Below are 17,518 nucleotides of genomic sequence, written 5' to 3' on the forward strand. Positions count from 1 at the left end.
TCTCCACGAATCTTGCTTTTCATATTTACTTTTCTTCTCCTTTGCCTGCCTATGTTTGTCTAACTTCCTTTTTCCTTTTCTTGTTGGTACTCAAGGAACAAAGAAATTGTTTATTCTGGCCCTGCCAAGGCAACCCACAGGTGAAACTAAAAATTCAATCAATGTATAACAAAGGTAACATAGACTACTTTTTTTTTTTTGACAGGCAGAGTGGACAGTGAGAGAGACAGAGAGAAAGGTCTTCCTTTGCCATTAGTTCACCCTCCAATGGCCACCGGCAGCTGGCACACTGCAGCCAGCACACCATGCTGATCTGAAGCCAGGAGCCAGGTGCTTCTCCTGGTCTCCCATGGGGTGCAGGGCCCAAGGACCTGGGCCATCCTCCACTGCATTCCCGGGCCACAGCAGAGAGCTGTCCTGGAAGAGGGGCAACCGGGACAGAATCTGGCACCCTAACCGGGACTAGAACCCGATGTGCCGGTGCCGCAAGGTGGAGGATTAGCCTATTGAGCCACGGCACCCGCCCACAGACTACTTTTTAAGTTGATAATTTTATATGGCTGTGAATGATGCTACAAATATCCAAATGGCTCTTGGTAGAGAAAAGGTTCTCCAGCCATGCAAGATGTGTTGCAGAATCTAGACGGTAATTCATCTGGGCCTGAAGTTTCCCTATAGGAAGCTTCACTAACAATTCAATTAATTTAATAGAAATGGGACTAATGACTAAAGTTTGGTAGCTTGTGTCTGAAGAAAGTGTAAATTTTAAGTTCTTTTGATTTTATGGGCATAGAGTATTTCTTTATCAGCTAATGATGGTAGGACCCTTAATTATGTCTCCTTGTTCATCCTTGACATGGGCATTTTGTGTCATTTTTCTTTTTTCCTACTCAGCATCCTTTGATACTTATTAATTTATTGACTTTTTTAAAAAAAAGAATCAGTTTCTAGTATTGATGATTTTTTATTTTTTTTTCTGTTTTGAATTCCAGTTTTTCTCTCATACTTGTGTGTTCCTTAATTCTGCTTATTTTTTATTTCCTTTGCTCTTCCAAAATGTATTGTTTCTTCCTGCGTGGACAGCTGGCCGTGGCTGTGTCTTCACCAGACTTTCCACAGTGCCGGCAGCAGGCACTGTGTCTCTTCCTCTTCTCATTAAGGCCCTGGTTGCATCATGAAAGCCCCTCCCCATGAGCTAATCAACCCCAGGCATCTCCCACAGGTGTCATCTCCACACACCAGCACCATGCAGGTGAGGACTCACATGCACAGAGCACCTCTTTCACAGCCTCACACACTTTAGCTCTTACATTTTCCTTTTCTTTATTTTTGAAACCTTTTATTTAATAAATATAAATTTCATAGATACAGCTTTTGGATTATAGCAGCTCTCCCCCCACCATACCCACCCTCCCATGCCACTCCTGTCCCACCTCCTACTCCCTCTCCCATCCCATTTTTCATTAAGATTAATTTTTAATTATCTTTATATACAGAAGACCAACTCTGTACTAAGTAAAGATTTCAACAGTTTGCACCCACACAGACACACAAAATATAAAACACTGTCTGAAAACAAGTTTTACAATTAATTCTCATAGTACAACTCATTAAGGACAGAGATCCCACATGGGGAGTAAGTGCACAGTGATACCTGTTGTTGATTTAACAATTGACACTCATTTATGATGTCAGTAATCACCCGAGGCTCTTGTCATGAGCTGCCAAAGCTACGGAAGCTTCTTGAGTTCACAAACTACAACCTTATTTAGATAAGGGCAGAATCAAAGTAGAAGTTCTCTCCTCCCTTCAGAGAAAAATACCTCCTTCTTTGATGGCCCCTTCTTTCCACTGGGATCTCACTCACAAGGATCCTTCATGTGGGTCATTTTTGCCACAGTGTCTTGGCTTTTCATGCCTGAAATGCTCTCAGGGACTTTTTAGCCAGATCCAAATATCTTAAGGGCTGATTCTGAGGTCAGAGTGCTATTTAGGACATTTGTCATTCTATGAGTCTGCTATGTGGCCCACTTCCCATGTTGGATCATTCTCTCCTTTTTAATTCTATCTATTGTTATTAGCAGACACTTATTTATGTGACCCCTTTGACACGTATTCCTATCATTATGATCAGTTATGCACTTAAAATGATCACTTTAGTAAGATGGCATTGGTACCTGCCAACTTAATGGGATTTGCAGTCCCATAGCAAGTTCTTAGTTTACCCTTAGAGATAAGTCTTTGGGAACGTATGCCGAACTATACATCTCCTCCCTCACTTACTTCCAATCTTATTTTTAACAGGGATTAATTTTCAATTGGATTTAAACACCTAGGAATAATTCTGTGTTAAGTAAAGAGTTCACCCAATGGTATTAAGTAGGAAAAGAAAATACTAAAAAGAATAAAATAGTAAGCTGTTTCTCGACAGTCAGTAGAAGGGTTGATCACATCATTGCTTCTGATAGTGTTCATTTCACTTCTACAGGTTTCCTTTTAGGTGTTCAGTTAGTTGGCACAGATCTGGGAATGCATATGATATTTTTCTCTTTTGGAGTTGCTTATTTCACTCAGTATGATGTTTTCCAGATTCCTTCATTTTGTTGCAAATGACTGGTTTTCGGTGTTTTTTTTTTTTTTTACCGTTCTGTAGCATTCCATAGAGTACATATCCCATACTCTCTTTATCCAGTCTTTGATTGACAGTCAGTTAGGTTGATTCCATGGCTTAGCTATTGTGAATTCAGCTGTAATAAACATTGAGGTACAGATAGCTCTTTTATCTGCTGATTTCATTTCCCTTGGGTAAATTCTGAGGCATGGGATGGCTGAGTCTTATGGAGGGCTATAAGCAAATATCTGAGGTATCTCCATACTGTCTTCCATAGTGGCTTTACCAGTTTGCATTGCCATCAACAGTGGATTAGTGTGCCTTTTCCTCCTCACCAGCATCTATTGTTAGTTGATTTCTGTATGAAAACCATTCTAACCCAGGTGAGGTGAAACCTCATTGTGGTTTTGATTTGCATTTCCCTGAAGGCTAGTGATCCTGAACATTTTTTCATGTGTCTGTTGGCCATTTGGACTTCCTCTTTTGAAAAATATGTGTTTAAATCCTTGGCCCATCGCTTAAGTGGGGTGTTTGTTTTGTTGTTGTTGAGTTTCTTGATCTCTTTATATATTCTGGTTATTAATCCTTTATCAGTTGCATAATGTGCAAATAACTTCTCCCATTCTCTCGGTTGCCTCTTCATTTTGCTGACTGTTGCTTTTTCAGTACAGAAGCTTCTCAATTTGATGTAATCCCAGTTGTTAATTTTGGCTTTGACTGCCTGTGCCTCTGGGGTCTTTTCCAAGAAGTCTTTGCCTGTGCCAATGTCTTGCAGGGTTTCCCCAATGTTCTCTAAAAATTTGATGGTATCAGGTAATAGATTTAGGTCTTTAATCCAGGTTGAGTGGACTTTTGTGTAAGGTGTAAGGTAGGGGTCTTGCTTCATATTTCTGCATGTGGAAATCCAGTTTTCCCAGCACCATTTGTTGAAGAGATTGTCCATGCTGCTGCAGGGATTAGTTTTAGCCTCTTGGTCAAATATAAGCTGGTTGTAGAAGCCTGGATTGATTTCTGGTGTTTCTTTTCTGTTCCACTGGTCTATCCATCTGTTTTTGTACCACTGCCAGGCTGCTTTGATTATAAACTCACTGTAGTATGTCTTGAAATCTGGTATTGTGATGCCTCCAACTTTGTTTTTGTTATATAAGATTGCTTTAGCTATCTGAAGTCTCCTGTGTTTCCATATGAATTTCAGCATCATTTTTTCTAGATCTGAGAAGAATGTCTTTGGTATTTTGATTGGTATTGCATTGAATCTGTAAATTGCTTTTGGAAGAATGGACATTTGGATGATGTTGATACTTCCAATCTATGAACATGGAAGGTTTTTCCATCTTTTTGTATCTTCCATTTCTTTAATGTTGTGTTTCTAATCATAGAGATCTTTGACATCCTTAAATTTATTCCAAGGTATCCGATTTCTTTTGTAGCTATCGTTAATGGGATTGATCTTAGAAGTTCTTTCTCAGCCATGGCATTGTCTGTGTATTCAAAGGCTGTTAATTTTTGTGTATTGGTTTTATAGTCTGCTACTTTACCAAACTCGTACTTGGGCCTCATTCCTTTGTAATCATAACCTCTACTCTACCACCAATGGCTCTACTCCCAACCTGTGTGTACTGATGGTCCTCTTCCCCACTTAATGCTGTATAATTGAGTTCCAATACTCTTAATGTGGAGTCCTTGGGATCCCTTATACATAGAATCATGTCATCTGCAAAAAGGGATAGTTTGACTTCCTCCTTCCCAATTTGTATCCCTTTGATTCCTTTTTCTTGCCTAATGGCTCTGCCTAAAACTTCCAGGACTATACTGGAGAGCAATAGTGAGAGTAGGCACTCTTGTCTGGTCCCAGATCTCCATGGGAATGCTTCCAACTTTTCCCCATTCAATTGGACACTGATCATGGGTTTATCATAAATTACCTTGATTATGTTGAGGAATGTCCCTTCTATATCCAATTTGCTTAGTGTTTTAATCATGAAAGGGTGCTGTATTTTCGCAAAAGCTTTCCCTGCAACTATTGGATAATCATATGGTTTTTGTTCAGCAGCTTATTAATGTGGTGTATCACATTGATTGATTTGCGAATGTCGAACCATCCATGCATACCAGGGATAAATCTCACTTTGGGTGGATGAGCTTTCTGACGTGTTGTTGGATTCTATTGGCCAGAATTTTGTTGAGGATTTTTGTGTCCATGTTCATAGGGAACTTGGTCTGTAATTCTCTTTCTCTGTTGCATCTTTTTCAGGTTTAGGAATTAAGGCGATGCTGGATTCATAGAAAGAATTTGGGAGGATTACCTCCCTTTCCATTATTTTGAATAACTTGAGAATTGCAGTTAGTTCTTCTTTAAATGTCTGGTAGAATTCAGTAGTGAAACCATACAGTCCTGGGCTTTTCTTTGTTGACAGGGTCTTTATTACTGACGCAATATCTGTCTTGGCTATATTTCTGTTTAGGTTTTCTATGTCTTCATGGCTCAATTTTGGTAGGTTGTGTGTATCCTGGAATCTATTCATTTCTTCTAGTTTTCTGTTTGTTGGCAGACAACTCTTTGTAGTAGTTTCTGATGATTCTTTTTATTTCTATGGTGTCTGTTGTTACATTCCCTTTTTCATCTCTAATTTTATTGATTTCAGTCTTTTCTTTCCTTTTTTGGGTTAATTGGGCCAAAGGTGTGTCTATTTTGCTTATTTTTTCAAAAACCCGCTCTTCGTTTTGCTGATCTTTTGTATTGTTTTCTTGGATTCAATTTTGTTGATTTCTTCTCCAATTTTAATTATTTCTTTTCTCCTACTAGTTTTGGGTTTGATTTGCTGTTGTTTTTCTACATCCCAGAGATGCACTGATAGCTTATTTATGTGGTGCTTTTCCAATTTCTTGATGTAGGCACCTATTGCTGTAAACTTTCCTCTTAACACTTCTTTTGCTGTATCCCATAGATTTTAATATGTTGTATAGTTGTCTTCATTTGTTTCCATAAAGTTTTTGATTTCTCTTTTGATTTCTTCTATGACACACGGTTCATTTAAGAGCATGTTGTTCAGTCTCCATGCATATGCTCTATTGATTCCTGAGTTGCTGATTTCCAGCTTCATTCCATTGTGGTCTGAGAAGATACATGGTATAATTTTGATTTTTTTTTTTAATTTGCTGAGACTTGCTTTATGGCTTAGTGTGTGGTCACTCCCAGAGAAAGTTCCATGCACTGCTGAGAAGAATTGTATTCTGCAACTGTATGATGAAAAGTCCTGTAGATATGTCAGGTCCATTTTGTCTATAGTGTTCATTAACTCTGCTATTTCCTTGCTGATTTTCTGTCTGGCTGATCAGTCCATTGTTGAAATTGGGGGATTGACGTCCCCCATGCTATTGTATTGGAGTCTATGTCTCCATTTAAATCCATTAATGGTTCTTTTAAATAGCCTGGTGCCTGGTAATTAGGTGCATATGCATTTATAATAGTTACATCTTCCTGTTGAAGTGATCCCTTAATCATTGCATAGTGCCCTTCTTTTTCTCTTTTAACAATTTTTGTGTTAAAGTCTATTATGCCTGGTATTAAGATGGCTATACCAGCTCTTTTATGGTTTCCGCTGGCATGGAATATCTTTTTCCATATTTTCACTTCCAGTCTGCATGCATTTCGTTGCTGAGATGTGTTTCTTGTAGACAGCAAATAAATGGGTTTTGTTTTTTAATCCATTCAGCCTGTCTGTGTCTTTTAGCTGGAGAGTTGAGGCCATTTACATTCAAGGTGACTATTTATAAGTAATGACTTTGCCCTGCCATTTTTCCAAAAATATCCTATTTTTCATTTTGAATTTCCTTTGATTTTTTACTGGGAGATTTTCTCCCTTTAGCTTCTCTCATGGTGATGGCCATGTTTCTGTGTGCAGCACATCCTTAAGCATCTTTTGTAGGGCTGGATGGGTGGTGACAAATTTTTTTAATTTCTGTTTGTTGTGGAAGTCTTTATTTCATCTTCATTCATAAATGAGAGTTTTGCAGGGTATTCTGGGTTGACAGTTTTTTTTCTCTTGAGACTTGGACTGTAGCCCACCATTCTCTCCTAGCCTATAGGGTTTCTGATGAAAAGTCCGCTGTGAGTCTCATTGGAGATCCTCTGAAAATAATCTGGCATTTCTCTCAATCACATTTTAAAATATATTCTTTATGCTTTACTGTGGAGAGTTTGATTACATTGTGTTGTGGTGAAGATCTTTTCTGGTCATGTCTATTAGTTCTATGTGCTTTCTGTACTTGGATGTCCCTTTTTTCCCCTCAAAATTAGGGAGGCTTTCTCTTATTATTTCACTAAAAAGGCCTTCTAATCCCTTCTCTCTTTCCATGGCTTCAGGAATTCCTAGAACCCATATGTTGGGTCACTTGATAGTGCCCTATAGATTCCCAACAGTGTTTTTTAATTTCCTCCTTTTTAAAATTTTTTTGACAGGCAGAGTGGACAGTGAGAGAGACAGAGAGAAAGGTCTTCCTTTTTCTGTTGGTTCACCCCACAATGGCCACTGCGGCCAGCACACCGCGCTGATCCATAGCCAGGAGCCAGGTGCTTCTCCTGGTCTCCCATGCAGGTGCAGAGCACAAACACTTGAGCCATCCTCCACTGCCTTCCCGGGCCACAGCAGAGAGCTGGACTGGAGGAGGAGCAACCGGGACAGAATTCAGCACCCCGACCAGGACTAGAACCCGGGTTGCCAGTTCCACAGGAGGAGGATTAGCCTATTGAGCCATGGCGCCAGCCTAATTTTCTCTTCTTGTGCTTGGCCTGACTGTATAAATTCCTGGGCTTTGTCTTCTATGTTGGATATTCTTTCTTCTGCTTCACTGGTTCTATTGTTAAGGCTTTCCACTGCATTTTTATTTGTTCTATTGAAACATTCATTCATTTTGATTTTTCTTTAAGATCACAATTTTGTGAGAGAAATTTTATTTCATGTTATGTATGGATTTCAGTAGTTCGTGCAATTGCTTCTGATTACTTCTATGCAATCTTATGATCAGTTTTTTGAATTCCATTTCTGGCATTTCATCAATATCATCTTCACAATCTAGTACTGAAGTGTCACGTTCTTTTGGGGGCATCTTGTTGTCTTCCTTATTCTTGTTTCTTGAATTGGTGCATTTGTTATTTGTCATTTGTGGAGATACTCACTGGTTTCTTCATTTTTTTCCTGCTGTGGTGGCTGGCTTTTATCTTTGTACTATGACTCTGTAGATAAGTGTAGTGTCTTCTTTCAGTGAATATCTAGCAGCATGTGGTGGGTGTGGCCAGGGAGCTCTGTTCAGTTCTCCAGGGTGAAGGGTGTGTGTAAGGTGATACACCCAGGTTTGGAATGGTAAATCTCTTTTTTTTTTCATCAGAAAAGAGGTTTATTCTGCCCAGTTGAGCTCCTCTCCTCAAAGGAGACCAGTGCCTGAACACTAGCCTCAGTGGATTTAATAGTCTTCCACTCTGCCACAAGGTCCACACAAAGGATTTGTGCAGTCCTCAGTATAAGCTCAGATTCTCCAGCTATGTCCCTCACCAGGTAACCAGGAATCCTTGAGCCTCCCACAGTGACTGCCCAAAGTCCCAGCCACACTGTGAGTCCTACCACACAGCCTCAGTTTTTCTCAGAGTCCTGGCACATAAGCCTCCCACAGTCATGAGCACCCAGCCCCGTTAGTTCCCCTCACCAGAGCCAGGAGTCTCTACTTGGCTAGCTGCTGGGTGCAGGTACAAGCTGGTGCAACTGTTATGTATGTTCAAAATGGTGCCCACTCTATCAGCTTGTTACAGGATGCCATTGTATGGTGAACAGGAAGAGAGAAATGTGTCCCTCCTTTTTTTTCCTCCTCTAGTTTGACAGGTACACTATCCCCTATGGGGATCCAAGCTGGGTTCCCTCTAGTCTCTTCCTACAGCTTTGTCACCAATGGCTTGGGCTGCTGCAGTCTGGTCTCACCTCACTCTCTGGCGCATAGGCTCTTGGCTGTTGGAGTCCCGAGCTGTGGGCACTCTTGCCCTCCACATAGATCCACTGTGTCCCTCTAATTTGTGTAGCATTTCCTATGCCATTTTATCCCTAATCTCTTCCTTGAGACTGCACTCTCTCTACTCTTTTTTAAAACTATCTTCTCCTAGACTACAGCAGTAAGCTCCCTCCCTACTCTGCCATCTTGGAACATCTTCTGTTATTTATTTCTATTATTTTAAAGTTAAATGATAGCTTGCATCATTGAATTTTTCATTGTAATTTTCTGTATTAAGTCAAAATAAAGTAACTATGAAGAGGGCAAATTAGTCAAAAATATGGCTTTCTGCTCAAGAAAAAATTAACACCCACTTCACAACACAGACAATATAAACTCCAGCTGTGTCAGTGATTTGTTGAAAGAGTAAACCCCCCAGAAGTCTGAGTAGAGGATTTCAGAGAGGCTCTACGATGGGTGTGCTTGTTCATGTTGGGTGTGGTCAAACGCACGGTCTGCCCAGGAGAAACCCCAACGTTCTCAAGGAGAGAGCAGGATGTGCCTGTGGACAGTCATATGAGAGTCCTGGAGACAAGACCAAGGTCAGCAGCAAACTGGAAAAGGTGCTTGCAGCACACATAAGAGATCCTTGGTCTATTACATGTAAAGAGTTCCTAATACTCAACAAGAGGAAGCACAACAATCCAAGGGGAAAGTGAGATATTGTAAAGCAGAAGTAGAAAATCAGGGACAAGACTGGACCTTGTACAGAAAATGTTCCCTGCCCAGCAGGGGACTGCACCCAAGCTGAAGTCTATAACCTGTACATAATGAGGCCAGGTAAGATTTTCAAAGCCTAAATTAAAATCAGTGGGGAGAGTTCTACGCCATGGTGGGAACACAGCTCTGCAAGATCTCTGACCCCATCAGTATGGAGCTATTGTGCCTGGGCTCTGGTCTACACCAGGCCTGTCTGGCTTGGGTCATGGCTCCAGGCATCACTATCGAATGGGGAGTGTGAGTGTGGGGGAGTAGGCTGCAGAGCCAGAGACACAGGTAGCCAGCAGCCTTCAGGAAATGGTCAGCCCCACTGAGAAGCATGCTCCTAACAGCGAAACCCGTGTCCTAAGCCCTGAGAGCCATGTACATCTGTCCTCTGGTGTGTCTGTGCTCAGATGCTGGTCACCAGGAATGGGGGATGTGAATGTGGAGGCTGACATGTCTGAAGACCTGCTGTCAACCAGCTGGAGCCCTGGGAGCACCCACAGGCTGGAGACCTTGGGAGCAGAGGTTCCTGCTCACATTCAAAGGCAGGAAAACAAGCAAGTGGACGCATGGAAAACTGAGCTCAAGGTCCCAGCTCCAAGGCAGTCAGCAGGAAGAGCTCACTCTTATGCAGGGAGAACCAGAGATCAGCTAGTCACATGAAGCCCTCACACACAGAGAAAGTCATCAACTCCACCAGGGTGTGGATTTGAATTTTAAACTCATTCGCACACATTTCAACCCATCATGATGCTGTTGCAGAGGCCAGCACCCGGTGACTCAGTGGAGGTCACATACAGAATTAACCATCACACTCTAGGGTCAACACACAGAGATCGGTGCTCTTACTTCCTGGTAAGCGGAGACAAATGCACAGCTGCAGGTACCAACTGTATGAGGGCAACAGGGAATCACCATGAAAACCAGCTGCTGGCCTACAGGAACATCGGGTGACATGTGAACACTATGCAGTATTGTTTATGGTTGGGAGAAACAGCCGTGAGGTCCATTCCTGTATGTAAATAAAGCGTGATGACCCTCGCAAGGGAAGAGACCCTGAGCTGTGCGTGGTATGGAGCTGAGTGGCACTGAGCTGCGGACCTTACAAACGTTATGCACTTTTCAGAGAGCACAAAAGGAAAGCTCGTCTACAGCTGACCCCACTGCTCCCACTGCTCCCAGGGCTCAGGTGCAGAGGGCCAAAGGCGCAGGTCCGCCTTCCTGCTCCCGTCTTCAAACAGGTGCTCATTTTTAAAAAGTACAGAGCTGTAAGTGTGTTCACAGCCAATAAAAATCTGTGCAAAGGAAATGTGAGGTGGCCTCATGTGACTGGGGGCTCTGTTGCCATGAGAGGGGTTGTGCCCGAGGTCTGTTGTGGAGCAGAGGGGTCTGGGTCCTCGAGGCAAGAACTCTTCCCATCAGGTCACTTTCTCAACCAAAAAGGTGGGGGTGGGGCAGAAGCAGGTGGTCCATGAGAGGACCTTGCACCTGCAGCTCACACTTGCCTGCGGGGACAGTGCCCTGAGGCCAACTAGGTCTGGCTTGTGATTTTCTTCACATCTCCTTTTCATGCCTCAGAGCCTGAGGAATTCCTGGGCCTTGGTCCCAGCCTCACAGGTGAGGAGGAGTTGGATGAGGGTAGGGCAGGGCACCCAAGGGGAAGTGGAGTCCCAGCACACAGCACAGGCCCACAGCCCCACCTAATTGGCCACTGGAGGCCCCAAGGCCGAGCTCTGCCAGATGCACAAAGCCTTCCCTAGCAGAGTAAGCCCAAGGGCAATGGCCTCACATGCCGCCCAGCTGACAGGACAAGGCCAGGAGGCAGAGGTGAGTGAGCCCGTCCTCCCCCTCTCCCACCAAAGACCCAGGAGCTCACTGCAGCCAGAAGTGTACACCTGGTGACTCTGTTACCTGAGGTGCCCACGTCTGCCCCCTCCCAGTCTCCTGCCCTGCTCTGGAAGCCAGGGCTGAACAGGGGATGAGCAGGGGTCCCCGGCACCCACCTCACTGTATTCAGCACAGAGCAGACCAGAGCACAGGAGACGCTGGAGGGCACAGGCTTCAGGGAGCCGAGCTCACTCAGGATGACAACAGGAGTCAGTGTGGGCAGCCAGGCATGGCACAGCCAGCACAGGGCTCAGAGCTGGAGCGCTGGGTCCCAGTGTGAATGGAAAAAGCAGGCACAATGTATAGATTTGGTGTTAGTGGGGTCAGTGTGACACTGCCTTCTAGCAAGCTGCAGGCCACGCTCCAGGAATGGAGTCACCACAGAGGACACCTGTGTCACCCAAAGAGGGTTGCTCAGGCCAGGTAAAAGCCCCCCACCCCCACCCACCCCACCACCGTCTGCCCTCCTGTGCCCCTGCAGGAGGCAGAGTGCTACTGTGCCCAACAACACAGTGAGCCTGGCTCTGCCAGAGTGTAGATGCCAGCAACTTCTCGGGGGCTGGCACAGGCACCCAGGTAGTCAGGGTGGGGATGGCCAGGGGACCCTGATGGGAACCCCTGGCCTAGGAGAGAGCCCCAGAGCCACAAAGCTAAGAACTCTGGGGGTAGGAGTGCAATTGGTGACCCTGTGGTGGGATGTGGGAGGTCACTATAGTAAGAAGCCCTTCCTGTGTGCCTGAGCCAGGAATGGTGGCCCAGGACAAGCAGTTGTGGCCAGGGGTTACTGAAGCTGCTGTCCAGGGTGTGCAGTGTAGCCTTTCCCCAACCCCAGTCCCCTGCTCCCAGGGCCCCTGCCTGGGCCCTGCAGCTCCATCTGTCCCCTCTGCTGCCCTTCCAGGGTGGGTATCACAGTCTCACCAGGAGAGGACATCACACAATGCACCCCCTCCCTGGTGCTCACTGCTATGTGGGCATCTGGGATGTCATCAACCCAGTCAGGGATGAGGGCTGAGGGGCTGGGGACAGAGCCTCCTGCACATCACCCACTCACCCACCAGTGCTGCCTCCATTCTCAGCTCACTCACTGAATGCAGCTGCAGCGGATGGCTGAGCTGACCTCCAGGAACATGGGCTCAGCTCTGGAATCAGATCACACCTCTTGTGATGCCCCGTGTCTCTCTGGCCAAGCCTGACTCATGCCCCCATGACCTTGGGGACACACGCGGGATGATGCTGGCCCTCTGCAGATAGTGTCCGTCCTGCTCCCAGGACTGCACGTGTCCAGGGAGATTCAGAGAGAGGGGCCTTGCAGAGCTGAGTGGCTATGATCTCGTAAAGCACAGCCAGCCCTGGAGGGGAGTGGGTGGGTCTGGGGAGGAGGCAGACAGAGCCGTGAGGCAGAAACAACCAGAGAGGGCACATCCACCTCCTGACCATCCCCTGGCCCCTATCTGGTTGATCCTCAGACCAGAGTGGCTGGGCTGGCACCTTCCATACGCGTCCACCATGCACACATGAAGGGGGCTTCTGAGCACCATGTTCAGGTACAGGGAGCTGGGATGACATGCTACTGTGGTCAGGCTGGGGCAGGTGAAGCTAGGGTGACCAGGGTCCTGCAGGGGAGAGACAGAGTCAGCCCCACCTGACTCAGCCTGGGCAGGGCTGGCACTGCTGTGTGTGAGACAGGGAGGAAGGGAGGGATGAGGCCAGGAACAAGGTGTGCAAATGGCCCAGCCCAAGAGCGGCCCTGGGGCAGGAAAGCAGGTGTCTGAGGAGCAGGACAGGGAGGCTGGGAGGCTGCCCTCACCAAGTCACTCACTGCTGCCTCCCCAGAGCCCCTGAGAGCCCTAGTGCAGAGTCTGCCCCACCACGTCCATGGATCCAGTGAGTCAGGGTCACTTTCCCTCTCCAGGCCAGGCTGAGTCCATGGAAGGAACAGTGGGTGGCTGGCGGCCCCTCAAGTCAGTAAACAGCGTGGCACCAGCTCCCTGAGCCGAGTAACCGTGGTCTGCTCTTCTCACCACCACCACCACCCACTTTGTCCCCTGCCCAGTCAGGGCCATGCCCACGCACAGAAACACAACCCTCTCCGCGGCATCCTGGGGGCCATTTGTGCTAGAGGGGTTTGGGGAAGATGAGCAGACCCAGGCCCTGCTCTTTGCTGTGTTCCTGGCCCTGTATGTGGTGAGCGTCCTGGGCAACCTCACCATGATCGTGGTCATCAGCCTGGATGCCCGACTGCACTCCCCCATGTACTTCTTCCTCAAGAACCTGTCCTTTCTGGACCTGTGCTACTCCTCGGCCATTGCCCCCAACGCCCTGGCCACCATGTTCTCCTCCTCCAAGGTCATCACCTTCACCGGCTGTGCCATTCAACTCTTCTTCTTCTCATTTCTTGGTACCACTGAGGCTTTGCTCCTGGCCGTGATGGCCTATGACCGGTTCATGGCCATCTGCAGCCCCCTGCACTACCCGGTGACCATGAGCCCCTCGGCCTGTGCCCGCCTGGTGCTGGGTGCCTACGGTGGGGGCTGCCTCAACTCCCTGGTGGAGACCAGCCTCACCTTCCAGCTGCCCTTCTGCGGCTCCACCCACATTGACCACTTCTTCTGTGATGTGCCCCCTCTGCTGCGGCTGGCCTGTGCCGACACGGCCCTCAACCAGCTCGTCATGTTCGCCATCTGCGGCTTCATCCTTGTTGGTGCCATGTTAGCGATCCTCATCTCCTATGGCTACATCGCGGTGACCATCCTCAGGATGCGCTCTGGATCCGGGCGACACAAGGTCTTCTCCACCTGCGGCTCCCACCTGACGGCTGTGTCCATGTTCTACGGGACTGGTTTTGTTATTTATGGCCAGCCGGGAGGTGTGGGGTCCGTGGAGCAGGCGAAGGCGGTGTCTGTCTTCTACACCCTGGTCATCCCGATGCTCAACCCCCTCATCTATAGTCTGCGGAACCAGGACGTGAAGGAAGCCCTGGGGAGGCTGGGACAGAGATGCACAGCCACGTGAGACAGTGGCTGTGACAGAGCCCAGGGGGCTGGAAGGGAGGACAGTGGTAGTCACTTGGTGTAGTCTGAATCATTCATTCTTTTATCCTCTCATTCATCCATTTTCAACCACTCATCCAGCCATTCTTGAAATCATGTTATAGACCAGACATATACTACTTGTGAGGGGCAAAGAGGAATCAGGCAGGTTCTTTGCCCTCAGGAATCTGAGGGTCCACAGCTGGAGCGAGACTCAAGTCACTTAGTGCACCAGCAAGGGGCAGAGCTAGGAGCAGCTTGTCCTGAAGTGGAGGATGGGAGCCGGTGTTGACCTCTCTCCATGACAGTGCCTGGATCAGACGTTCCGTGTCACGTTCTCCCCATATCACTGAATCTCATGGAAGCCCCTGATCATCTCAGGACAGGAAGCTTGAGAGGATGGGGCCAGACCCTTCTTTACTGCATCCTGCTGTCCCTACAGCTAATCCTAGAGACTGAGGGAGACCCCTCCTCCTCCCCCATGGCCCAGCACGGCTGCTTCCTCCCCTCCGCCTGTCCGTGATGCCGACCCCTCCCGCAGGGCAGCACCACGCCTCTTCCTCCTACCTGAGACACACCTGCTCCAGCGTGGAGGGGACGGACAGGCCCTCTGAGTGCTGCTACCCTGCTCATGTGCTGGAAAATCCCCCAAGGTCCCATCTGCTTCGTGTGTCACTCACTTCAGCGTGGCACTCTGCAACGTCATTGCTACTCCTGTTTAATTTCCCTTATTCATCTGATATCCAAGTCCTCTCTCCTCCTCGTCTTCTCTATTTTTTTTTAGTAGTTCCTCGGTTTTGTGCTCCACCAAAGACATCCCCTGGTGTTTAGCCATGTTCTTTTCCCTTTCCCTCTTTTCAAATTTTCTCTCAGATTCATATTTTCTGTCATTCCCTGTGTTTTTAGTAGGAAAAAGATGTCTGTCTTGTTTATCATAATATGAAGCTGGAAGCAGAAAATACTGAAACATTCTTCCTTGCTCAAGTGTAGATTTTCCTTCAGGTTGTAGAATTTGATGTACAAACAAGAATGTGTTAAGAGTCCTCAGGATAAGAGCATTAATCTCGACTTAGAATTGTCGGGAATACTTTTCTTACACTACACGATTCTCCAAGAATCTGGAGGAGACAAGAGAAAAAAAAAAACAGGCCCTCAAAAGCTACACATTATTTTCCTTTTGCTTTACCTACATTTCAGATTTGGGGCACATTACGGTTCAGCATCAGAAGTGGTGTCTTTGTGCTGTCGCCTCCCGGCCAGTACCCGGGGAATTCGGACTCCATCTGTGGTTTCTGACACGGGTCTAGCAGTCTAGCAGTGGATGAGGTGAGGCAGAGAGCAGACTTCCTAACATTCAAAGGCCATCTTGTTGGCTTTTTACTGATTCAATGCTAGACCTTGAGAACTATTTCACTTTTACTTGTGCAAAAAACATACCACATAAAATTCGCCATCTTCACCATTTTTAGCGCACTGCCTGGAATGGCTAAGCTCATCACGTGCAGTGCAGCCAGTGCAGTGCAGCACGGAAAGCCACACCCACCCTCCGCCCCAGCCCTCCGTCAGTACTGACACAGCCACGCCCACCCCTCTGCCCCAGCCCATCAGTAGTGACACAGCCACGCCCACCCTCTGCCCGCCCCCTCAGTACTGGTATGGCCACGCCTGCTCTGCCCCAGCACCCCTCAGTACTGACATGGCCACGCCCACCCTCTGCCCCAGCCCATCAGTAGTGACACGGCCACGCCCACTGCCCCAGCACCCCTCAGTACTGACACAGCCACGCCCACCATGGCCCCAGCCCATCAGTAGTGACACGGCCACGCCCACCCCTCTGCCCCAGCCCATCAGTAGTGAAATGGCCATGCCCACTCTGCCCCAGCCCATCAGTAGTGACACGGCCACGCCCACCCTCTGCCCGCCCCTCAGTATTGGTATGGCCACGCCTGCTCTGCCCCAGCACCCCTCAGTACTGACATGGCCACGCCCACCCTCGGCCCGCCCCCTCAGTACTGACATGGCCACGCTCACCCTCTGCCCCAGCCCATCAGTAGTGACATGGCCACGCCCACCCCTCTGCCCCAGCACCCCTCAGTACTGACACAGCCACGCCCACCCTCTGCCACAGCCCATCAGTAGTGACACGGCCACGCCCACCCCTCTGCCCCAGCACCCCTCAGTACTGACATGGCCACGCCCACCCTCTGCCCCAGCCCATCAGTAGTGACACGGCCACGCCCACCCCTCTGCCCCAGCACCCCTCAGTACTGACATGGCCACGCCCACCCTCTGCCCCAGCCCATCAGTAGTGACACGGCCACGCCCACCCTCTGCCCCAGCCCCCTCAGTACTGACACAGCCACGCCCACCATGGCCCCAGCCCATCAGTAGTGACACGGCCACGCCCACCCCTCTGCCCCAGCACCCCTCAGTACTGACATGGCCACGCCCACCCTCTGCCCCAGCCCATCAGTAGTGACACGGCCACGCCCACCCCTCTGCCCCAGCACCCCTCAGTACTGACATGGCCACGCCCACCCTCTGCCCCAGCCCATCAGTAGTGACACGGCCACGCCCACCCTCTGCCCCAGCCCCCTCAGTACTGACACAGCCACGCCCACCATGGCCCCAGCCCATCAGTAGTGACACGGCCACGCCCACCCCTCTGCCCCAGCACCCCTCAGTACTGACATGGCCACGCCCACCCTCTGCCCCAGCCCATCAGTAGTGACACGGCCACGCCCACCCCTCTGCCCCAGCACCCCTCAGTACTGACATGGCCACGCCCACCCTCTGCCCCAGCCCATCAGTAGTGACACGGCCACGCCCACCCTCTGCCCCAGCCCCCTCAGTACTGACACAGCCACGCCCACCATGGCCCCAGCCCATCAGTAGTGACACGGCCACGCCCACCCCTCTGCCCCAGCCCATCAGTAGTGACACGGCCACGCCCACCCTCTGCCCCAGCCCCCTCAGTTCTAACAGCCACGCCCACCCCTCTGCCCCAGCACCCTCAGTACTGACATGGCCACGCCCACCCTCGGCCCAGCCCCTGGGCACCTGTGGTGGCCGAGCTGCGCCTCTCCTGGCCTGCGGGCTGGCGTGGCGTGTGCGCGGTCCCATGGCTGCCTTCCCCGAGCCCCGTCATGGCAGGGCTCCTGCTCCCCGAGGTGGCCCACCCTGCGCGGCCGTGTCCCGCCGTGGGCACCACACACGGCTGTGGGGAACTCGCCCGGCTCCCGGCCAC

The 17,518-nt window shown here is 48.8% G+C and overlaps 1 protein-coding gene across 1 annotated transcript; it reads left to right on the top strand.

The window, feature by feature from the left end:
• The first annotated feature begins 13,303 nt into the window (after positions 1 to 13,303).
• On the top strand, positions 13,304 to 14,254 carry LOC133763742 (olfactory receptor 9S13-like). The gene has a single exon (XM_062197504.1). It carries the CDS (start codon positions 13,304 to 13,306, stop codon positions 14,252 to 14,254), a length of 951 nt encoding a protein of 316 aa, XP_062053488.1.
• The last annotated feature ends 3,264 nt before the right edge of the window (positions 14,255 to 17,518 follow it).

Source organism: Lepus europaeus, chromosome 1 (genome assembly GCF_033115175.1).
Source record: "Lepus europaeus isolate LE1 chromosome 1, mLepTim1.pri, whole genome shotgun sequence".
Lineage (NCBI taxonomy): Eukaryota > Metazoa > Chordata > Mammalia > Lagomorpha > Leporidae > Lepus > Lepus europaeus.